The 17,720-nt window shown below is 49.6% G+C and overlaps 1 protein-coding gene across 2 annotated transcripts in view; it reads right to left on the bottom strand.

The window, feature by feature from the left end:
• Positions 1 to 6,854: 6,854 nt before the first annotated feature.
• Positions 6,855 to 17,720, bottom strand: part of LOC144162771 (facilitated trehalose transporter Tret1-like) — an 88,140-nt gene continuing 77,274 nt past the window's right edge. The window contains exons 4-6 of one of the 2 annotated variants that reach the window (XM_077693425.1): positions 16,384 to 16,587; positions 13,127 to 13,334; positions 6,855 to 8,256 (exon numbers count right to left, since the gene is read on the bottom strand). In XM_077693425.1, coding sequence (XP_077549551.1) covers positions 7,919 to 8,256; positions 13,127 to 13,334; positions 16,384 to 16,587 — 750 coding nt within the window. In that variant the 3' untranslated portion in view covers positions 6,855 to 7,918. The remainder of the gene's footprint in view (positions 8,257 to 13,126; positions 13,335 to 16,383; positions 16,588 to 17,720) is intronic. The other variant, XM_077693426.1, reaches the window with a different exon arrangement.

Below are 17,720 nucleotides of genomic sequence, written 5' to 3'. Positions count from 1 at the left end.
GTTGGGAGTACCAGAGTACGGTGGCGGAGGGTATAGGGTCTCTGTTTGGAGGTATTTAGCCTTTTAAGTCTTGAACGAGCTGTCCTGGAGTGCCGGGGTAAGCGTGGAGGAGGCGGGTCACGTTTCGATTTAATTCCCCCTTGCTTTTTATAAGGAGATAAGAGTTTTTATAACTTCACGAATGAGGTGATCGATGGCTTCAGGGTCACGTTTGGTGAGAATAAAGTACGGGCGATGTAGATGACACGTGATATCAGGAAGTCGCGGATAAGGCGGAGACGGTCTTCCTCCTTCATGCCGCGATGTTGATTGGAGATGCAGCGAAGCATGTGGGTGACTTGGTGAAATACTGTGGTGAGCTGGGATATGGTCTGATCGCTCCGTGTGTTAGCGTGGATAGCTTGGACATACAAGCTGACCATCGAGGGTAATTTGGTTTCATTCTTCATTGGAAAAGGGGGTCTTTTTCGTACGATGATGAGATCAGATTTTTGAGAACAGCGAAGGCCAATTGATGAGGAACGTTTTTTCGCAGTGTCAGCGCTCTTTGAAGGGCATCTAAAATTCCAACTGAAGAACCTGTGTCAGTCCATATAGAGATGTCATCCTTATGCAGGGCTTAATGAGGATGGGGAAGGGCTTCAAGCTGGCGAGGGAGCTCCAGGAGAGCGATATTAAAAAGCATAGGTGAAAGAACAGAACCTTGACTAGTGCCTCGATCTCCTAGGGTGATAGGGTCAGATTTGACATCGCCTGCTTTTAGGATCGCCTGTCTGTGAGTGAGAAAATCGTCGATGTAGGAGTAAGTACGCCAGGCCGCAATCTGTTTCTTTGAGGTCGGAGGCGATGGCTGAATGAGAGACGTTATCGATGGCGCCCATTAGCTCCAATGCAAGAATGGCACAAGGTGAATTTCTGGAGGCTGGTATGGGAATTTCTTCCTTTATGCGAAGGAGGATGTCTTGCTTGCACAGATGTTTTCTAAAGCCATACATAGTATTTGGGATGATATTTTTGGCTTCTAGAAAGTTGTAGACGTCGGAGTAGCATGCGTTCCTCTAATTTACCCACGCAAGATGTTAAAGAAATAGGACGACGGCTGTTCAGGCGGGGAGACTGCTTAGGCTTCGGGATAAAGTGAATTTCTGCTGTTTTTAATTGTGGGGGAAGTTTTCCAGATTTCCAATTGGCGTTAATATGCTGCAGAAGATGTTACATTGGGTCATTATACAAGTTGGATAAGAGACGGTAATTTAATACTCAGGGTCGGGGAGCTGCTTTGTTGCATTCGGAAATAGATGTGCGGAGTTCGTAAAGTTGGAAATCTCGACCAAGGTCCGGATTCGGCTGGCCTGTGCAGAGAGAGAGAGTAAAATTTATGTCTTTGTGAAGATATTTAGTTTCTAAAGAAGTCATTAGAGCCATTGAAAAAATGAAGATTTCGGGTCAGGGCTCGATGAGTCTCCCAAGCAACCATGGGACGTTCGTGGAACGTCCGGAAAACAGCTGAACATCCAATGCCAAGTTTGGACGGCCACTGTGCGTCCATGATTGGATGTACATTCACGGACGGGCTGTGGACATCCAGCAGTGGATGAACAAAGGAGATACATTTTCGTATGTCGGAAGGGCATCCGCCCGTGGGCGTACCAAGTTACTCGAAGCATCAAATAATGGCGGAAATTGAATATGAAAACGAAAATGGAGACGCTACTCTGCCTTTAATTCATTAGATTTTGTACATCAATATCTTAGCTTCTGTATTGCGAGTTTCATCTGTAAATTGCGCGTAATTTTTTGACTGTTTTGAAGCACTTCACCAACTCCAACGATGATCTCTTTGGTGAAGGGTAAGTATTGAGAACCGCGAATAAACCTTGTGAAGCAAGTCTACCGTCCCTGTGTGTACTTATCTGCCCGGTAGTGCGTTGGTGTTGTGCGGTGTATTCGTTGTAGGAACATATGCATTTGTGATTCTGTAAATCTTTACTGAACGTCTGAATGGACGTGCGGAAGTGTTATTGGATTCTTGAATGGCTGTTAGAAATAGTTTATGGCCAAGGGTACAGATGAATTGATGGAGAGGTACTCCTTTGTTAGACGCTTCTACAATTACTTTGAAGTTGAGTGGTTAAGTTAGCTTGAGGCCGTGTCCCTGGCATCTGGGAGTGGGAAGGAGAGAGCTGCATCGGAGTTACGAGCGTAGGGGAGAGCTCTTACGTGGGCACGTATCACGTCTTCATTTGGGCGTTCGGTGCGAGGAGTGCAGAGGTGTGGTTTGAGGAAGATGTGGTCGGATGTTGAAGGTTGTTTTTATGCCGGAGGGAAGATTGATCAGCCTGTAGGGATGGGAATTCTTGTTGAATACTCTGATTTTCTAGACGGATGAGTTCAAGTTCTTGAGTTAATCCACTCGCCTTGTGAGGTGGGGTAGCATATTGTGAATTGGAGGAAGCGCAGTTGATTATGATTCTTTGGGTGGAGCAGCAAAGTTATGGGTGGTTCTGATAACGGGAGTAGAATTGGGTTCTTGCGCTTCTTATTGGGGGAACTTTGACAGTTCTCGAGGGCCTCAAGACGGGCCCGACGAGGCGTAAATAAGATAGTGTGTTCCTCAAGGACACGGGTTTGCTTTTTGCAATCCATGTAGGGGGTTGTACTTTGCGTAGCTTTGGTAGGAACGGGTGGGAAGAATTGGGGCTGAGCTGTGGGAGAAATTTAACCATCTGAGCCCAGTACTTGTTCCGGCCGGTCCAGTTGATCTCCAGGCTAGCGACAACAGAACAATGATGATGATGATGATGATGAGAATAGTCTAGGTCACTACTTCTTTCTCACACAGCACAAGGGGCGCTTGTCCAACACACTTTTCATCTCAACGTGGGAAACTTCGCTTTAAAAGCTTTCGCATTAAAACCGTACTTTTATAAGATGCTGAGGACGCTTTCATTCACGCGCGGACAGTCAATAGCAAAATCACGATCGGCTTAGACGACGTGGGAGGTTGGCCAAGTTAAACGTTAGGGAGTTTTAGCACTCCGTATGCTCCATCTGTTCTGTCGTTACCGCGTTGACCGGGTCCAGACTGCGCATGTGCGCGCAGGCACGGCGAGGAGGGCGCACTCCATCGTAGCGAATGCGCGGGCATAGCGAGGGCCGGCCGCGGAACTAATCTCCCCGACCGAAACGAATGCGCAAGTGCCCAGACGGGCCCCGGTCAACACGGTAACCACTGAGCATACGAAGTGCTAAAACTCTCAAATGTCTAAAGATTTCCGTGTAGCGTGCTCGGTGCGCGCAAAATTATCGTAAGTGTCGTTATCTTCTTCATGGCTGCACAGGTGTATTCCCCTGTTGAACAACGTTTGGCGATCAATTTACCTTAGTCAAAATTACGGCGATAGCTGCGCTGTAACTGCAATACACCTTTTGTCCATCAAGGCAGGCGGCAAGCACGAGCGGACTTCATACGCCGCACGTTCTCTTCCAAGATGAACACAGTGTGCGGGAACGTAGCCGCACAAGATACAACAAAAAGACGCATACTGTTGTCATAGACTCATGTGCCTTGCTACGTCATTGTACCGTGACAGGCGCCGAGGAGCTAGCTGCCGCTCCGGCAGCTGCGGAAGGCTTCCGGACGGGCCGGTCACTTACAATAATTTCAGATTCGCAAAATGCCTGCCGATACTTTTTGAAAGGATGAGTAAGTCACCGCACACTCCGTGTACTCCTCCAGGCTAAAGACGGCGTACCCCAACACCCTGAGCATCCACCTAAGATCTGACACGTGTGGCGTCCGGCGCACTCGGGAATAGAGGGCGGCAAGGGCGTCCGCAGAACTTTTTGCAAGGGGGGGCATCCATTACCGGGGGAGGGGGGGGGGGGGGGTGTACAGTTGGATAGCACCAAAAAGGCGCTATTTGTGGTTACAAAAAGTACAAACAGCGAATTAGAACCAGACTTGGAGGATATACATCGTATTTTATTACCGAACAAAGAAATAAAGTTAATAAAGAAAACGCGAAAAGTTACTGTCACTTTGTAAAGAGTGGTCAGTCTCGCCGCGTGAGGGTTCTCGACTCACGCCAACTGATCACCAGCACACAGTACATTACATTCACATACATAAAACTGCACTCCGTCAATATTCCTTGAATAGCAGCTGCAGAGGCCTCGGGTTTTTCTGGGCAAATTGCGCTACGACTGTTGCACTGCTAGCCACATTCGTGGTGTTTCGACCCTGAAGCTACCGTTCGCGTTTGTCGACAACTCAACTTTTCACTCTGTCTATGTTGCACCCTACGTGGTACAAAATGTTACAACTTCTATGTAGGCCAGCGGCAGCCACTTCTGGATTGTTGTTTTTGTGTGTGTTTCACTTTTGTAATGTGCACATGTATTTGTTGCCCGCGATGCATAGTTCCATCGAGGCATGTTATGTATCTGCTTCGATGGACAAATAAACCTCTTCACATTGCGAGATGACATGTGTGATGAAGTCTGTTGAAATGGCTCACGCAATATATACTACTCGCCTCCCTGGCTTTCAATGCAGTATAGGCGTTCAAGCGCTTTGAGGGGCTCATTTATAGGTTTTGTTTCGGGGCTTGGGTGGTTCCGACATTTCGCAATTTCGAAGGAAAGGGTGTACAAGATGATGGGACTGCACGGGAGGACGTTACACTCTCCCTACTAGGTGTAGCGGTGAAGATTTGTTGCTAGATATAGCTGAAACTTTTTCCGAAAACTAAAGTTATTGCGGTAAGACTGCATAAATCTAGAGTTTAGAGGAAAAAAAAAACAAAAAAAAAAGTCAAACCTTTCAGAATTGTTCGCTATCTTCAATAGCCAGCACAGGAAGTCTGTTTCACTGCCGTCACATGACTGTCAATGTTAGTCAGCGTCTAAAGTGCAATTTTGACCGCAGCCCTGAAGGGCGTTTCATACGGATACGCAGGACCTGAATGTGCTAATCATTTGAGTAGCATGGATTCTCGGGCTAGTTGGTTCACGTACATAATTTAAAAAAAACTTTGCGCTGAAGGACGGGACAAAGGAGAGAATGTCGGTGTCGTTCTCTCCTCTCTTCCATCCTTCAGGGCAAAGTTATTTTAATTATGGGCCAACCAAGCTGTGCAGCTTTTTTGTAGTGCATAAAAAAATATCCGAATTTCCAAGGGGGGGCAGTTGCCCCCCCCCCCCCTTGCCCCCCCTCCCGGACGCCCATGGAGGGCGGATAGGGTATATACCTCGAAGCTATATTACAAACCGAGCACGCGACGCTTCCGACCTCGAAGAACCCATGCCTGTCTCCCCAGAATACTTGGCCACATTGGTATACTACAGAAGTATCAGGAAGATATACCCTCCGACAGACGAATGGCAGACGGAAGACAGCTGCAGACAGGCATGTTCCCAAACTTAAATGGGCTGAGCAAAATTTATCCGACTCGGTATGGAGACGCATGTCCATTGTGCATTCATGAAAAACCCATCCTCTACCACACCACATGGGAATTCCAAAGCACAACGGCTGCCCCGAAAATCAGAAACCCTATATATGTGGAGCAATGGGGGGCACTGCTGGCTAGCGACTGCTGTGGAGACCGGATCCGTCTGATTCAGCAGTCACGCAAAGCAGCAGAGGCAGTTGGAGCTCTGGACCAAGGGTACCACCCCTGCTGACCCCGTCGGGAACTGTAGCACGTGGCACAAGACCCCCGTGGAGTTCCTCCCAACCACTCAAAAAATTGTATAGCGGGTCATGCGCTTTATTTTTTGAGTGGGGAGGAGGGTATGCATGAGGACGGTGATGCAGTCAGATTGCTTTTTTAACACAAAAGTGCTTTATGCCAGGATACACCAAGATCTCACTGACGTCATATCCGTCACGAAAATGGCATCGCAAAGTTTCATTGACGCGCCAGGATTCGAAACCACAAACTCTCTCGCCGCAACGGGAGGTACGAAGCGCTCGGCCAACTCAGCGATGGGCTAATGTGAAAATAGGTCTACGAACGCGCCGGATATCATTCCCTATGACCTACTTCATTCAGCAGGTGCTGCCGCCTAGGAGAGGCGAAGCGAAGTAGTTAATCATGACACTAACGAGCGCCGACAGTTGGCGCCTCGATGCCAGCGCCTACGTGTACGGGGGACGGAGCCATCCCAGCAACCCTGGAGAAAGAAAACGTTAGCTAGCAGCGTAAGCTGCCGCCTACTCTTTTGGGTGTGATGGCCCCGTGTAAGAGAGCTGTTGCATTAAGCGCCGCAGTAAGGCTACGACGCCGACTGGCGAATGTCGCGCTGACTGCTTGGGTGCGTAGAGACACGCCAGAGGGAAGCAGAGCGTGGTACAAACTCCGCCTCTCGTGTTCCACAAGCTGAGCTAGTCCTAACGCAACCTTCTGCCGTACACACCACGGAGTAGGACCGAAGTGACCGCACCTTTGCCGAAGCGACCCGCCAGCAGGTCATCGCTCGCCAAGCACACCCACAGGACAGCAGCCGACCCGCAAGTCATGCTCCTTTTGCTGTACCGGATCGTGTGTTTACCAAATGATGCGCCGACAACCCGTTCGGTTTCGTTCGCACGGTTTGCGAGCGCCTGTGGTTTCAGCCGGATTTGCGCAATGCTCTGGCGCGTGCAATCCAGTGTCTCACGTTCATGCGTTTAACGGTGCCATACCGATGAAATATAAATAGCGATGTACACGTTCATAACAATTCACATTGACTGCTCCTGCGAAGGCACATTTCACTTTCGGGTTTTACCGATTCCTGTGAAAGAAGGACCAATCACAATGTATTTTGTGAATTTATTTACCCCGTCTGGACACTTCGGTGTCCACCCAATACAAAGAGTACCTGGCCACAATGATCATCATCATCATCATCGGCTATGGGCGGAGAGTGCGTGCATCCAAACGCCCTACGCTCGGAGTGCGTGGCGTACGTGTAACTAAAAGGGCTTCAAACTACATGCGCGTTGGCTACGTACACTTTTCACGTTTGCGTACGTGAACTATGTACGCACGTGAAACTAAAACTGTCTATGTACGCACGTGAAACTAAAACTGTCTAATGATGTCCTGGTACGCCACTCTGGCAGATGCCATCGGGCGTTGACAAGGCGACGTCCGTGCAATTGGTATCTGTAAGCCAAAAATCCCACTTCGATGGTGTGACAAGGATGATTAGTAAGAACATCGCTCGTGCCCTTCGTACCTTTGTTTGTTGGATGAGGCCCCACGAAGGTGATTTACATGGATGGCAGCGACCCGGAAAACCGTCAAGCTAAATGGAGAAATGAAATTGTACAACATTGCATTTATTGGAAAGAGTCCAGACATTTCCATCGCATTTGCGTGTAAATGCACGACAGCGTCCCATTCGTGGATTGGGAATTGAGAAGTCCTAAAAAGGTCGTCCGTGGCTGAGTTAACGTTCAATAAGTTAGCCCTGATGAGCGCCACACCCAGTAATGCCTTCAGGTGTGGACGAAACAACAAGTAGGGGCGAACGTGATTAGCACGACCGAAATTCGAACTACAGACGTTTCAGAAGATGCAACAAATACAAAATATATTTCACGATGCACACTAAGACGGCGAGCGACCGTGGCATTATGCTTGCATACGTAATGATTGAATAAAAAAAGTTGTAGCAACGCAATGCGGACGTGTGATCGGGGGCGGCTGGTGCGACTACTTGAGGTTTGGCCTGGTGAGCAAAGCTTAGAAGGCCACCGGTGTCAAGACAAGACGTGTATATGATAAAAAAAAAAACGGTTTCTGGAAACGCTTACAGGTCCATATCATATGATTGGTCGCCAATCCAACAAACTAAATGATAGATAGTATGAAAAATAACGGCGGGGGTATGAGGGGCGAGGTCGTGAGCTCGATGCACGTCGTCAGTTGTCCCTCCCCAACGAAGAGATCCTGGTGAGCGACACGGCGGACGCTTCGTCCTGTCCGAATTGCCCCTGGAGGATTTGCTCCAGGCTGAGGCACGTTGTCTCGGGTAGAGAGTAGAGCACGAGCAGGGCCCCACCAAAGGTCACCGAGCTGAAGAGCCAGCCCAGCCCCGACAGTCGGAGGGTGTCGTGCGTGAACGTGAAGAGAAGCGTCACCGCCAGCGCGCATGCCCAGTTGAAGGCGATCACGGCGCCCAGGAAGCCACCGCGGAACCGGCACGGCACCAGCTCGGCGTTGAGGACCCACACGACGGGGCCCAGGCCGATCGAGTAGCCTGTAAGCAGAGAATCACAATGCGTCTTGAGGTTTCCATTGTTGGTGCACCAGTATATACCGCATTTTCGCGCGTATACCCCGCCCCTGCATATAACCCGCCCCTGCATATAACCCGCGCATTCATTTTCCATCGCCGAAGAAAAAATATATATATATCCCCGCGTATCGCCCGCATATTTTATACATAAAAGGATGGACCAAAGCTACTACTCAAGCAACGTTGCACATTAGTTTATGCTAAAGAACTTACCTAGCTGACTACGTAACTAGATGTCTTGCCGCATACGTTTTATCAGGTTGGTATACTGCTGAGCTGTGTGTGCAAAATAAGCAGTGTCATTGGGATAACAGTGGCTTAGTCGCTATTACTGCTGAAGGGGCTTCAAGCTCAACTCGCATTGCGGTGAAGCTGCACCAAAAGAAATACCTCGGATATAATCCGCACCTCTACTTTACCCCTGAAATTTATGAATTTTTTTTGTGCGGGTTATACGCGCGAAAATACGGTACGCAGGTCATACTGATACATAAGCAGTATATACTCATGCAGTAAATATACATAAGCGGTGTAATAAAGTGTGAAGACGGGCTAGTTGGTTTGTCTCTTTCCATGCTTGATTTTTGCGAAATTAAATACTTCATTAACTGCAGAAAAGCCATTTTAAGAAAACAAACCGGCAACAGTTACGAATGGTTCCACTAGATAGGTTTCACGTTCTGCTTGGAACGCCCGTGTTGTGTCTCTTTCTCGTCTTCCTTGCCGTTTCTATACATAATCAGTATACATAAGCACTAAGTGCCCCTTTGGCGAAAGACCGGCAACGTCGTTGCCAGGTGTAGAAAATTGGTGCATCTGGAAAGAGTGGGATTAGTTTCGCTTGAGTAAATCGGTTAGTTCGAAAACGAAACATTGGAGTTTGTGTGGGAATCAGATCAGGGTAGCCAGAGTATATAGGAGCCGAGGGAGCTACCACGACGCCAAATCAGCACGCTGCCTGCACCGGAGAAAGCGCCTAAACCGTGCGGCGCTGACGTCATATCGCGCGACGAGTGGCCGTAGCTGGCCGTAAAGAGAGCATCTGTACACCCCAGCTACGGAGAACGCTGACCTTAGGGAAGTAGTGCGTCGTCCACCATTTGAACCTGGGTGCAGAGCTCGTGTGAGTGTGCAATGGATCCTACAGCGTCAGTTCAGTGGCATCCGCGAAATTCCCAATTCCAATTCCAATTCCATGTCCCCCCCCCCCCCCGTCTGAAGAGAAAAAAAAAATGTGGGGAACGAGACCTGCTCCAGGTAGGCTATGGCAAGTTTAAAGCCAATATAAAATAAACTAATTGGGCGAAAAGCCAACCAAAATAAAAAAAAAAGCCAATCTGATGATTAAAAAAATTCCCCGACAAGTCAAGTTTTAAGCTCAGGGCGGCTGGGTACAGAGTCAACTGCGCTGTAACCCTGCTCAGCGCAGCAAGGCCTGTATTACGACCGGCGGGCGACCAGGCCACCGGAAGCCACCGTTAACGACCACTATCCGTGGCCTTTCAGCGCCTCGTCACGGTTGGGCACAACTTGCGCGTGGAAGCTCCGGCAATGCGGTGAGGCTAACCACCGACAACCCCCCCCCCCCCCCCCCCCTCCCCCCCCTCCATTTCTAGGAGGTCGTGCCGTGCAAAGACCGAACTAAGTGGAACCAATTGGTACAGTCAGCTGCGGTGAAGCTCCGCTGGGACCCGCTAGGCACCTGTGCCTAGCGGGGCCCATCGGGAGATGACCCACAGACGACACCAAATCCAAGAACAAGGTCGTGGTAATGACTGACGCGTGTGGGACAGTGCCAAGTGATTCCATTATTCTAATCTCTGTATAATCATAACCTTTTCTGTATCTCTTGTTTTTTTTTGCTGGTATATATTTCACCTGATTCAATAAAATTCAGTTGGAAGCAGCGCTTGTCCTTGTCTTCTGTGTTCGCGTGTTTTTTGTGCGCGTTATGGAATACCAACTAACCCGAACGCTAGCTCTTCTTGACCATTGTGCCCACCAAGGGCAGACTCATGACCTGGGCAAATACGAATGGCCATCTCGGCAGTGATCACGATATAGTAGAGATCAGGACGAAATCAGACAACTTTAGAAGAAAGGCAACAAAACAAAAGATCACTAATTGGAACGTCTTTCGCGAAAAGCCAAGAGACAAAGAAGAAATTTAAGACATGGACGTCTGGTGTCATGACATAAAAGAAGCTCTCAAACAGTCCACCAAGGAATTCGGACAAGAGAGCGAGTACCTCGGTGTAGACAACCATCTGATCAGTCTATGGAACAGAAAATAAAAGCTAACTAAGCGACGGAAAAAGAAAAATACATAACAGGAAGCTAAAAGCACGAATTAAAAAAGATCTCGAATCTAGCTAGGAAGTACGCGATACAACTCGCGAATGAGAATTGGCAAGACTTCTGTGACACACTCAAGAATACCCTAAATTCCAAGAAGACATGGGCAAGAATAAAAGGTATGCTCAATCCGGAGACAACAAAAAGGGAGAGCGGACACAAATGCAAAGCTCGACAGTGACGTCACAAAAGAGGAAGTATATCAAGCCATCCTTGCGAGCTAACGGAAGAGTGGGGCAGGAGAGAGAGAGAGAGAGAGAGAGAGAGAGAGAGAGAGAGAGAGAGAGAGAGAGAGAGAGAGAGAGAGAGAGAGAGAGAGAGAGAGAGAGAGAGAGAGAGAGTCCCTTGCGGGACGGAGGCCCAGCAGGCAAGGCGTTGGAGCCTCAGCGGTGGGCCTCAGCCGGTGCCTATGTTGCCAAGCTCCCTCACCTCAGCGACCCGTGTGAGAACGGCCAAGTCCCCCCTGTCCCTTATGCCCCGACCCCCCGGCTCCCTCGGGGGGGCGGGCCAACGGTGCCGGCGCGTCCAGAGCCAGGTGGACCAGCCGCAGTTGGATCTCCGGGTCGTTGCTGTGCAGTGCTGCCTCCCTGTCGCAATGGCTCTTAATGAAAGTCGGTGGTGCCTTCGGACAAGCTCAGATTATGTGTGCGAGTGTGGCTTTATCAATCTTGCATCTTGGACATTGGTCGGAATAAGTTTCTGGGTATATTCGGCTAAACAGTTTGGGTTGTGGGTAAGTATTAGTTTGTATGAGTCTCAGTGTGGTAGCCGGTTGTCGGGTAAAGTGGCGAGAGGGGTTAGGATATTGTAAAGGAAAGTTTGCCATCCACCTAAATGCAGCCATACGGCTACAAAGGAAAGCTATACAGCTGTCTCGGAAACTTCGCAGTTGAAGAAAAATTCGTCCTGGTCCAGGATTCGAACCCGGGACCACTGCTTAACCGGAGCCGTCGCTCTACCAACTGAGCTAACCAGGAGGCTAGTCGTTAGTAGCGCGAAAGCGAATTGATCAACAAGTCGAAGTGAAGGACAGGTGTTAATCGACCAGATTTAGGGGAAATCCCCAAGGTGGAGTAAGTTTCTGTAAAGGAAAGTTTGCCATCCACCTAAATGCAGCCATACGGCTACATCCACCTTGGGGATTTCCTCTAAATCTGGTCGATTAACACCTGTCCTTCACTTCGAGTTGTTGATCAATTCGCTTTCGCGCTACTAACGACTAGCCTCCTGGTTAGCTCAGTTGGTAGAGCGACTGCTCCGGTTAAGCAGTGGTCCCGGGCTCGAATCCTGGACCAGGACGAATTTTTCTTCAACTGCGAAGTTTCCGAGACAGCTGTATAGCTTTCCTTTGTAGCCGTATGGCTGCATTTAGGTGGATGGCAAACTTTCCTTTACAGAAACTTACTCCACCTTGGGGATTTCCCCTAAATCTGGTCGATTAACACCGGGTTAGGATATTGTTGACGTGTTTCGCGGTAGTGAAGAATGTCGCTGTATGTGAGCAACGGGTGCCAGTGCAAGCTGGGAGAGACGGGTCGATAGAATGGGTCCTGGTATGTGCATTTTGTTCAGTTTGCTCGGGGTAACCTCACGAAAGGTGGCGGCGGCTCGAGCACAGATTTTCACGGATCCGCGTGTTTGGCACGGTGCACTATTTCTGTTTGCTAACGGCGTGCGACAAACGCCGAGTAGAGGGCATGTGAAACGAGAATAGCTTTAACGGAATATGGACGCGAAAAGCTCCAAAAAGGAAGATGTAACCGAAAAAAAGGCATTTTTAAGCGCTCAAAATCGGCACTCATAGACACAATAAAGTATTGCTTGAAGTTTCATTTTCCTTAGGTAATGCTTATATGCCAAATAGGCTTGATAAGGACTCAAGAAAAAAATAGACATTTTGCATGAAGTTCTGGGGCGGTATTCTCGTAACTGTCCCTTTTGAAAACGTCCCTTTTGCGTCCCTTTCATCGTGACGTACTTCCGGTTAAGCAGCGGGCCTTTCATTCAAATACCGTAACTGTTCTTGCAACCGCATTTTAAAGAACTGAAACCGTATCAGAGTATCTTTTATGTGTTTATTGTTCCGTGAGCGAACCAACTATAAGGCGACGAAAAATCGTCTGCTCCGCGTAGCCACGGCTCATAGCTCCGCCGTGGTTGCATGGCGTCACATCCGGGTGTTCGCTTTTAGCCAATCAGGGCTCGCTCAATAGGGACACTTTTGAAAGGGACACAAAAGGGACAAAACACGGGAATACCGCCCCTGGTCTCTACTGTTGAGTATTTGGATCGAAATTTAAACGCATATTTCCACTAACGGGCATTGACGCGCGTCTCTCCCTCCCCCTATCTCAACGCAGGTTTCGAGAGGGAAGATATATGATGGTAAGAGATAAGGCGGATGCGGGCTTACAGATAAAGTTTCGGCAGGTGCGCGAATAAAGCGCGCACACAAAGCGCGCGCGAGGCTTCGTACCCATCACGTAGAGTCCCATGAAGACGACGGGCAGGCGGTCGATGGAGGGCCAAACGGAAGGAGTGGCCTCCTGTTCGCCGCCGCTGCTCATGCTGTACAGCGCGCCAATGGTCGTCAGGGCGAAGACGCAGATGATCGACGAGACGCTCAGCAGTCGCCGCCTGCCCACCACGTCCATCAAGGCCACCGCCACCAGGGTGGCTCCCACCTGGAACGCGGGAAAAATGAATTCATACAGTAAATACAGATTGTAACAAAGTCTTCCAGACGAGATATCGTTCCGTTATAAGCAACACTTCGTAACAAGCTGAATGATGGATTTCCTTTACAAGTGCAAACCATGAAAGACATCGAGTGAAGCCAGGTTTCGAATAAAGTGGTTTCGTTATAGCGAGGGGTTAATGTGCTTATTTCCACTTTCTAGGGAGTTGGTAAGACTGTGATGACTAATTATGAGTGTATTTATGTCGGGCCGTGTCGCAAATTTGCTTCTTCTGTCTGCTGAGCCCGTGCTGCCTCTATACTGTCAGCCCGTGAGTGACGGGTTTATATAAATGATTATCACCTCCACCAAAGAACAGCGTCGGCAGCTCGTTCATAGCTACTGTCTAGCTGGTTTAAGCAGTGTTGTACACGTTCCTCCAAAATAGGAACTAAAGCTCGTTCCTCGTTCCTTGCCAATTTTGAAACGAGTTCCCGTTACAAGTTCCTTTATTACGAAAGGAACGCGTTCCAGTTCCACTTCGAAAGTTGGAACGTGTCGTTACATTAACGTTACAATTAGGTTTTTAAATTAAATATAGCAATAGACTAAAAGCAGCAGCGTCTTGCACCGTTGGGTGAAGTGAAAGGAAAGCGCTTTGGTAACACTTAAAGTATTAGGGTTGTTCACATGAATGTTAAAATAACAGAAAAATGGTTGAACGGATCCAAAATAACAATTTTTACCATCTGCTACAGAAATTGGGTTTCACGTGGCAATGCTCCGCCAGGGTTTAGCGTTCGTTTCCACGAACGGCGGCGCAAGCACAAGTCTCGAACGTAAAATCATATCAAGTCAGGAAATTACAATATTAAAGCTAAAATGTTCAAAGAATGCCTGGGACATCCTCTCACTCAAAATGTCTGGGTCAAGACGTCGTGCACCAAAATGTCCGTGCACAGAAATGTCCACACCGAAACGTGCTGGACCGAAATGTCCGACACCGAAATGTCCGGATCCCGTTTAGCAGTCCGTCCATTTCGTTGGCTACGTTGTTACAGGGTTGGCCGGGACCGGTCTGCTCCTGAGCGCGCGGAAGGACGAGTAGGAAGGGTGCGGAGGCACGGACATGGTGAAGGCAGGCCCGCGGCACTAATTCCCCTACCGCGACGAATGCCCAAGTTCCCAGCCGGGTCCCGGTCAACCCAGTAATAACGCATACGAGAGAAACGCAGTAGCGCTTTGTGGATTTTTGTACTCGAACCTTGGCATCAAAAACAGCCAAATCCTAGCGATGTAACGGCAGGAACGCCGTTCCTGCCGTTCCTTCAAAAACGTAACGAGTTACCGTTACAGTTCCACCGACCCTTAATGAAACGGTGGCGTTCCTCCGTTCCTCCAAAAAGGAACTAGTTCCAGGAACGCCGTTCCTTGTAACGCCGTTCCGTACAACACTGGGTTTAAGTTTGTGGAGCTACCTTGTTTTATGTACACCGGGCTGACGCAGTGTGTGCGAAGTGCCGCCGTGGGAACCTTTCACTCTTACAGAGCTGTAGCATAGCGGCTAGCGTGCTCTAAGCTATAGGGGTGGGGGGTACCGGGACCCGACTGCGCATGCGTGCGCGGGCACGGCGAGGAGGGCCGCCCGGGCCCACCGGAACAAATGACCGGCAACGAGGAGGCGGGCACCTTAACGAATGCGCATATATCCCATGTCCCGTCGGGTCCCGGTAACCGCCCCCCGGCAGCGTAGCATACGCTAGCCGCTATCTATTGTGTTTTTCCCCGGAGGTGACGGAAAGGGGTCTGGCAACGCGACAGTCGGTCAGGAGTGATTCTAGCTTTAAATGGTCGACCATTTCTCTTGCGAAGACAGCGCAACGTGTCTTTCTCTGTGCGGCGAGGGTGAGTGCCTCCACACAGCATGCGAAGCGCATTCGCTGTCTGGTCTGCAGGGATATACGGGAGCGGACACGTCAGTGAAGTGTATGAATGGCAAAATGCGAAGCACCATCTAGTGTTGTTGTATTGGCTAAACTGGGAAGACGCGCGTCAATACTCTGCGCGTCTGAATGTCGAGGACGATTCAGTGAACGGATAAGCGTTTAATCGTCGCTTCCGCTAGCGGATTTACGGAGCACGAGAATGCGCAAAGAGGAATTTTCGGTGCACAGTGCGAAGATATTGGCCTTCAATGCATAAAAGGCGCATGGACCGTCCGTAGCTGAACGGTCAGAGCACAGAATTTGTCAGTTGTTTGTTTCGTGTTGATTTGTGTATTTTAACTTGTGTTCGTGGACACGTCTTTAACTACCCGCGCAGAAGAGAGGGGTCACGTGTCTCTTCGTGCTCACACCCACGATTGGTTCTGTTTCGGCCAGTCAGTGGTCGAATGAGGGCTATACTCGGTTACAACTCAAGAACGGCACCACCTCATGTAGTGTATCAATCCGCCAAAGCGCCGGACCCGTGACGTCAGTGCGCGCGCGTTTTGAAAGGGGTTTGCTATGAATGCGTGATATCGTCTGCCTTGTCTCACGCAGTTTGTTTGTCGTCACTGGAGTCGTTTATAAGCATATTAAGTCCAAAAAATCACGGGAACGACTTACGCCATGTTCAAAATATTCCCAGTAACGCCCTACTTGCGCCGCGCGGAGAAAAATCCGGCTACGGTGATAAGGCTCAGCGGCAACTTCCGGTGCCGTTCTTAAGTTGTCACCGAGTATAATTGATCTGCCCTTCTCACTGTTTTTTTTCAGCCCTCCTGTGGACGGGGTTGAGAGAGACGTTTCGGTACAGGGTGTCCCAGCAATCGTGCACCAAGATTTTTAACAAGAACAATGGCAGTACTCGAAGAAAACCTAGTGCATAATGTTTCCAGTATACTGTAGTAGCGTCCAGTAAGTTTTCCTTAATGAAATCTAATTCCATAATACCACTGCTCTTTTTGAATACCTTGGTGCACCATAGCTGGGACACCCGTATTATTATACACGGAGAATGAACCCCCAGTGCCTTCCAGCGCCTCCAAGCGTCCTCCAGCGCCCCCGCATACCTGCAGGCCGGCCATTATAATGGAGGTGTCCTTGGCACTGATGGAGATGCCAACACTCTGGAAGAGCGAGCCAGCGTAGAAGATGAACATATTGATGCCAGAGAACTGTTGCATGAAGTTCCCCTTCAGCGCCAGCAACACGTGCGACCGAGGTGTCGAAACGCTCGGGAATACCTGCTCGATGGCGTAACACTCGTCGTCCACCTGGGGCGAAAGGAGTGGTTGAGTTAGGTCCAAAGCTCGCGGCATTAATCGGCGTACCCTGCAGTAACCTTTTCTGCTAGCTGACAAGGATACTCACGCAAGAAGCCTAATCGGTAATTTGCTGAGACTTGTCTGAAGAAAGAGAGAGAGAGGGACGTGCGCGTGCGGGCGCGCATGCGCGTGCGTGTGTGAGTGCGCGTGTGTGTGCGTGTATGTGTGTGCATGTCCGCGCGCGTGTGTGTGTGTGCGTGTGCGTGCGTGTGTGCGTAAGCGTGTGCTCGTGTGTGCGCGTGTGCGTGCGCGTGTGTGTGTGCGTGCGTGCGTATGTGTGCGTGTGCGAGTGTGTGTGCGTGCGTGTGTGCGTCTGCGTTCGTGTGTGTGTGCATGTGTATGTGTGTGCATGTGCGTGTATGTGCATATGTGCGTGTGTGTGCGCGTGTGCGTGCGATATATGCGTACGTGCGGGCGTGTGCGTGCATGTGTGTGCGCGTGTGTGTGCGCGCGTATGGCCGTGTGTGCGTGTGCGCGCGTGTGTGTGCGTGCGTATGTGTGCGTGTGCGTGCGTCTATGTGCGTGTGTGCGTAGAGGTCATAAGTTAAGCCGGCTAGCAACAGTTTGATCGCATAATGTAAGGTTTCGCTTACTGCGCCGTAATACAAGATCTGCGTGCCCGCCTACACCATCTTGTTCCGAACTCCAACTGAGAACATATTACATTCCACAACGCAAACGCCAGCATTTCCGGAAACCGCGCAAGATATCCAGAAAGCCAAATGCAAATTTGGAGTAATAATAAAGTCGCGTTGTCCGGCTAACATTAAAACAAATTTTCTCGTAAACTTCAAACAATTATCTACATAAAAAAAAAAAACAGATGAACCAGTCCTGACACCCCAGCCACTTTGGCGACGCGCGATAGGCGGCCGCCGTCCAAAGACTTTGCTATCATATTGCTCGAATGCTAATGTGTAGTTAACGTACCAATAACTGTCTTAAGCCCGTTCTACATGGTGCGATTTTCAGTGCGAATTAGCAGATGCGGCGCCGCTCGTGCGGCGGAACGACCTTTTTTCGTTGCTGCGGCAAAGTGCCAAATGTTTGGAACGGTCGAGCATCCTCCGCGAGCGGCGTAG

This window comes from Haemaphysalis longicornis, unplaced genomic scaffold (genome assembly GCF_048455015.1).
Source record: "Haemaphysalis longicornis isolate Haplotype H1 unplaced genomic scaffold, Haemaphysalis longicornis Haplotype H1 scaffold_12, whole genome shotgun sequence".
NCBI classification, from domain to species: domain Eukaryota; kingdom Metazoa; phylum Arthropoda; class Arachnida; order Ixodida; family Ixodidae; genus Haemaphysalis; species Haemaphysalis longicornis.
Note: the sequence above shows the minus strand (reverse complement) of the source record. Positions and strands in the feature narration are given on the sequence as shown.